The sequence below is a fragment of the Andrographis paniculata genome, unplaced genomic scaffold (genome assembly GCF_009805555.1).
Source record: "Andrographis paniculata isolate CXL003 unplaced genomic scaffold, ASM980555v1 Contig76END, whole genome shotgun sequence".
Classification (NCBI taxonomy): domain Eukaryota; kingdom Viridiplantae; phylum Streptophyta; class Magnoliopsida; order Lamiales; family Acanthaceae; genus Andrographis; species Andrographis paniculata.
The window spans coordinates 1,508,362-1,514,662 of NW_026137613.1; the positions used below are offsets into that span (position 1 = coordinate 1,508,362).

General features: G+C 30.2%; 1 protein-coding gene across 2 annotated transcripts; it reads left to right on the forward strand.

Annotated features, from left to right (window-relative positions):
• Nucleotides 1-556: 556 nt before the first annotated feature.
• On the forward strand, nucleotides 557-2,988 carry LOC127266638 (uncharacterized). 2 transcript variants are annotated; one of them, XM_051296966.1, is made up of 5 exons: nucleotides 557-785; nucleotides 1,978-2,092; nucleotides 2,187-2,276; nucleotides 2,363-2,461; nucleotides 2,530-2,649. In XM_051296966.1, the coding sequence occupies exons 1-5, from the start codon at nucleotides 718-720 to the stop codon at nucleotides 2,557-2,559; spliced, it is 402 nt and encodes a 133-aa protein (XP_051152923.1). In that variant the 5' UTR covers nucleotides 557-717; the 3' UTR covers nucleotides 2,560-2,649. The 2 variants fall into 2 exon arrangements, with proteins under 2 accessions (XP_051152923.1, XP_051152922.1); XM_051296965.1 differs by having other exon boundaries at nucleotides 561-785; nucleotides 2,560-2,988.
• The last annotated feature ends 3,313 nt before the right edge of the window (nucleotides 2,989-6,301 follow it).

Below are 6,301 nucleotides of genomic sequence, written 5' to 3' on the forward strand. Positions count from 1 at the left end.
GATATTTTTGAAAAAAAAAATTTGATGAATAGTTGAACTTAATTCCAATCCTCCAAACAACCACACCCTAAAAATCAAGCTACAACTTTTAAAGTAATTATTTTTTTTTTTTCAGGCTTATAAATTAGGTCCGCATTATATGTTTTTTAACCTGACCAACACTCTTAGATAGGAAGACTGAATATGATTGGCTAACGGGACGTGTCCAAGTCCACGTGTACGCTGAGGAACGTGGACTTGTGGTCCATCCTGTAATTCAAAGCGTAAAAATCATCTCCGCAGCCTGACCGTAGATCTAGCGCCATCCAACGGCTCTAAAATTTTCACAGCCTTCGTGAAAATTTTGAACGCGCTTGCCGCCCCGTCCCGCGTACTGGCGGTGTAGCGCAGCGTACAACCATTAATGCGCATTAATTCCACAACTGAAGATATCCTATCGCCGACATTTGTAGATCGCCGCCCGTTGGCGCATTGAACCCCAGACGTACAACACTAAAGCGCAGCGTACAACACGAGAAGCGTAAGGGAAATAAAGCAACTCTGTTTGTGCTGTTTGACGGTAATATTATAAAATTGGGAAATAAATCTGCAGTTCGTCTCTCGCAGTCGTCTGTGGAAGTCGTTGTGGAATTCCGAGGCGCCTAGGATTTCTCTTCTCGGCGGTGTTCTCTGAATCGCTGTCGTGCGCCGTCTCAAAATCCAGCTAGAGGAGCGGAAATGGCGTTCATGTCGTTCCTCGGAAGGCTGCTGTTCGTCTCCGTGTTTATTCTCTCCGCGTACCAAGAGTAATGCTTCTGTTTTTACTATTCGTTCTGTCAGATCTATATTATTATTAATTTTTTTTGGTTTTGTGCGCGTTTTGGTTGATCTGTATTTTTGTTTTGCGAATGTTTGTTTCTATGTGGAGTTGTTGTTTGAGATGGTTTGTTCGTGTGAGTTTTGTGCGGTATGAAGAGAATGTGCAGTTAGATTTACTCATGATGTGAAATCGTCCGGTGATTGTCGGCATTATGTGATTATTTAGTTTAAGGTTTGTGTTTGGTTGATGCATGACGCCGATCTGCTTGACTTTCTGTGATTGGAGCTTATTGGCTTGTTTTGACGCGGAAATCCCGTCCATAGCAGTTCCAACCGTGGTGGTCTAAGGTGTATATGTAGATGAAATAAGATGAACTGAAGGAATCTAACCATTAATTCTGCAAGTCACCATGTTTCATTAGATCAGTAGGTTTCGTGCGTTGTTGTTTTTAAACTAGTTAACTCTAAAACTGCAGCATATATGAACTTGATGGAAATCTTCATTGAAGTTATAAAATTGCATTACAGGTGTCTTGAACATTGTTTTGCAAGTAACTGATACAATTCATTCACACGTAGCTATATATATCCCTGAAGTTTATTAATTTCTCTAATGTTTCTTAATTTGTATCCCCCTGTTTTTTTTTTCTTTTTCCCTTTTGCCATTGCTATCTGATTTATTTTAAGTTAAAAGAGTTAAAGATTGGTTACATTTAGATCAGCTCGATATTTACTTATTATATAGATACAATTTCTGTTATTATTCCGATATAAGTATATAACAGAAAATTGGATATTCTATAATCATTTTGTCTTCATTGATATGTGGATTCAAGTTTTGGAAACAAACATGGCCTTATAGCCATCACTCTTTGAGTTATGTGGATTGAAACCTTATTACTGGCATTATCAACAAGCACGTTTCAATCTGCCTACTTTATATTTTATGGTTTCTTGCCACCGCTTTTGTTTCCTGAGTTTTTGTGTAATAGGTTTAATGCCTAAATAATTATTTCAGATCACTATTTGATTGATTGTTTATCCAACCTTTTTAAGTTAATTTGTTTGCTCGATTTTAATTAACTGTGCATCTCCTATTATTCAGCCAAACATGTGATTAGCATTGATAGATCTCTGTCATGAGACATTCTATCACAATCCAACTTCAATGCCTTACAGGTTCAACGAATTCGGTGATGATGGTGGGCCTGCGGCAAAGCATTTAAAGCCAAAATTCAACGCTTTCACAAAGAATGTCGCGATTCACACTGGATTCGAGCTGCCACGTGTTGAAGTAAAGAGCGAATTCTCAGTTCGCCTTTGTTAAATACCGAATTCAAGTACCACAATTTAGCTCACGATACCTTGGAAATTATTTATTGTTTCAGATGAATCATTTAATACTTGGAGCCATCGTCATGAAGTCTCTTGGAAGCTTGCTTTTTGTCCTCGGGAGCTCTTTTGGAGCTTTTTTACTGGTAAACACTACACCACCTTCGTTTCTCTCCTCTACTCGACATAAATGATTCCTTCACAACGAATTCTACTTGCTCTTCCCATACAGCTCCTACATCAAGCAATTGCCGTGCTTATCTTGTACGATTTCTACAACTACGATGCTGATAAAAAGGAATTCGCCCAACTCTTTCTCCAGTTCACACAGGTTTGCGCCTAATTTAGAATCGGGCTGTTGTAATAATTCGGTATTGAAAAACCTATGGTTACTTACAGTTACAGACATACATTTCATGTTTTGGTTAGAACATGGCCTTGTTCGGGGCGCTGCTTTTCTTCATTGGCATGAAGAACTCAATGCCGAGGAGGTTGCCAAAAAAGAAGTCTCCTCCAAAATCGAAAGCAAATTAAGAGGACTGGAAACGGGTAAGTTAATCTGCTAACAATTTGAATGTTCATATGTGACATTTTCTGTGAGGTTGCTGTTGTGTTGTTGTCGGCATTTGCTCTTTGGCTTTTCGAATTTTCGATTTTTTCGGTACCGATGTCGAATTAATGGCATTCGTTTTTGCTTTGTTCTCTTAAGTTATAGTTTGGATGTTGTGCAAAATTTTGGGATGGTAATTTCTGGGATGATAAATTATTTATTCGTGTTGGCAATTGTACTATTTTTGGGGTTAAATTGAATGGCTGTGATTCATGGTCGAGGATCATATGCTGAAATTTTATTTTTCAGGCACAGTATAGTTATATGATCAGTGTATTAAATCTTGATTTTGTTGTATGATTTTGCCCTTTACCTTTTAAACGACATGATTGGCTTCTTCTTTCTTTTTTTTTTTTTTTTTTTTTTTAATATATATTTATGAAATTATACTTTGCTGATTGATTGTCACTGTGGTTTTGTTTTTTTAACGCCATGATTGGGTTTGTTCGCTTTTTGTTTTTTTATGGATCTGTTTTTTTATGTTAAAGTTACGGATAATTGTGTTGTAATATAGAAAATATAAATATTTTATATTGAATTATCGATGAGCTGATAAAAATATAAGAATATATACTTCTTCCGTTTGTTTTTAGAAGTTACATTTATATTTTATCCATTATATCTAACATAAAAAATATTTTTATATTGTCCCGTAAGGAATGACTTGGTGGTGTAGGGGTTAGATTTATGACCGTGCACCTTCGGAATAAACGCCACTTGACGATCACGTTGAAAATTTATTATTTTTAAAAAAATTTATTTTGTTTAATTTGATGTATTTATAGAAAGTAAAAATATTTTTTTGGCGTAATAGAATAAAACTCTCATGTGGTTTGTTGAATTTGTTAAAAATTTCATCTAGTTCTAAAACATCAAAAAAATTTATGCGCCTCAAATACAATTTTTGATAAAAAAAAAAAATGTGATAAATATATATGAAGTTACTAAAATGATCTTCTGATTTTATTATATGTACTTTTCTTTTTTTTCCCTTCTTTTATTCCTCTATTCGAGCTCATCCCATTCACATAATAGAAGAAATTTGAACAAAAATTTAAATCAAAGCACATCATGAGACTCGAACATTTGAAACATAAATTCAACTTAAAAATAAAAAACATCAAATGAAATAAAAACCTTATTAAGAACACATTTTCAATAGTTTTTACAGCGATTATGTGCGTGAACTTAGTAAAATCTTATTTAGAACCGGACAATGATATTATGTATGAATCAATCATATTTTTCTCAAAATTTGTGTTAAACTTCAAAACCTCAAAATTGAAATTGGTAAGGGTTTTCATTGAATTCGAATAAGTAAAAAAACAATCAGATTCTACGATTTAGTCATTCGATATATGAATCTAATAAATATAATCGATAATCAATCTCCTAAATTGAAACAAATTTTTTTTAAAAATAGAGGTGAAAAAAATGGAAAAAAAGAAAAAGAAAGAGGAAGAATATATGTGGATGTGTGTGTGTTTATGTGTAAAAAAAAAAAAAAGAAACAAAAGTAAAAGAAAAAAATAGAGAAAAAAAGGAAGGAAGAGGAGGAGGAAGAGAGTAGGTGAGCTGCGTGTGTGTATGTCTGTGTTAATGTGTGTGTAATATCCATGTGAATGTGTGTATGTATGTATGATAAAAGATAAAATAAAAATTAGTCAAATTTAAAATAAGCGAGTAAAAAGTAAAAGACAGCAAGAGTATAACAGTTAAATAAGTACAAAATTAACACGATTAGTCCAATTTAGAAAAGATGGGCGAATGTGAAATATGTTAGAAACCACAGTAGGTTTTATGTAATTTTAAGATCAAATTGGGTTTTCAGCAAATTCAGGTAATTTTTTGTTATTTTGCCCAATTTTTTTTTTTTTTTATAATTTTAAAAATATTTTTATTTTTTATTTTTTAAATACTTGGTTATAAAATTTATTTTTTACTTTTTAAATATGTATTAAAAATATATATATATATATTTTTTTTTAAACTAATGTATTTTTGAAAAAACGATGTTTATTCGACGGACATGTGTCTTCTGGCATATGGTTGTAAATGAATCAAATAATTTTGTTCGATTCGAAATTTTATCTTTCAAATTCGAATAAAATATTTGATTTGAATAAAAATATTCGATTTGAATATGAATCAAATACAAATATCAAATTTTAATATCCGATTCGTTATTTGTAAATGTTCGATTCGATAATAAAAAAGATATAGATAGTATAAAATATAATATACATATGTATTTCCCAATAGTAATAAATTAAACTAAATTGATTACTAACAATATTGTTAAATTTTACATAAATAAATATAATATAATTAAAACTATACTTATACAATGATAGTTCCATTTACTATGTCAATTTTTTCATTTTTGTCACTTTTTTTTGAAAATAATTGTATACTTTAAATCTTATTTTAAATTTATAATTTTTTTAAGTTTAGTTAGACTAACTAATTATCTTAATTTTAATCTATAATTATTTTTATTATACGATAATTATTTTTATTAATATATTTTTAATTATTTATTAATTATACATCTTTTAAATTTTCGTGTCTACAGCAAAGCTGGATAAAACAAAAATGAATCACATCTTGAATAAAATATTTGTATAATATTGAAATCGAATTGAATATTCTAATTGAATCGAATAATTTAAAAACTATTTAGAATCGAATACGAATATCATTTTAAGATTTGAAACGAATCGAATATCGAATTGAATAGTCAAATATTTTTTTCGAATCGAATCGAATATTGTAATATTATATTCGACTTGATTCAATTCGTTTACAACCCTACTTTGATGCAACGCAGGTGGCACACAGACAACTCCAGCCCTGAAAAACTAAATATGTAAAAAACATTTACTTACGAAATTATTCAAAACAAACTCTACTTACAATAATAATTGTAATAATGGCTAATTACTGGACTAAAAAAAATATTTTATCTTAAAGTTAATATAAGAAAGTGAGTGGATGGTAGGTTGAAACTTGTAATTCAACACTACTTTAATTAATCACGACCTTTAATAATTTATATAAAAATATTATAATAATTGTAGATGAATAAGAAGGAAAAAAAAAAAAAAATCATTAATAAGAATAAAAAGTAAAATAAAGAAATTAGTGCATAATGAAGTAAATAAAATTTTAGAACAAAACTATTATGACTCATCGCAATATAACGAGTCATCATTATTATTAGGTGTATTTGTTTATGTAATTGTAAACATGCAATTTACCACGTATCGAGGCGAATGTATTCAAATTAGCATTGTTGTGTTATTCTAAGTGATGACTAATCACTTTTCTAAAGCCTATAAATAGGTCATTATGTAAACCTATTTAGATCGTCAATAAAATATTTTTTTATTTTATTTTAAATAATACTCCCTCCGTCCCACATTGCATGTCCGTGTTACTGTACACACAAGAATTTAGAATAAGTATAATTAGTATATAATTAAAAATGTATTAGTGAAAATAGTTATCTTATAATATAAATAATTATAGATTAAGATTAAGATAACTGATTAGTTTAAT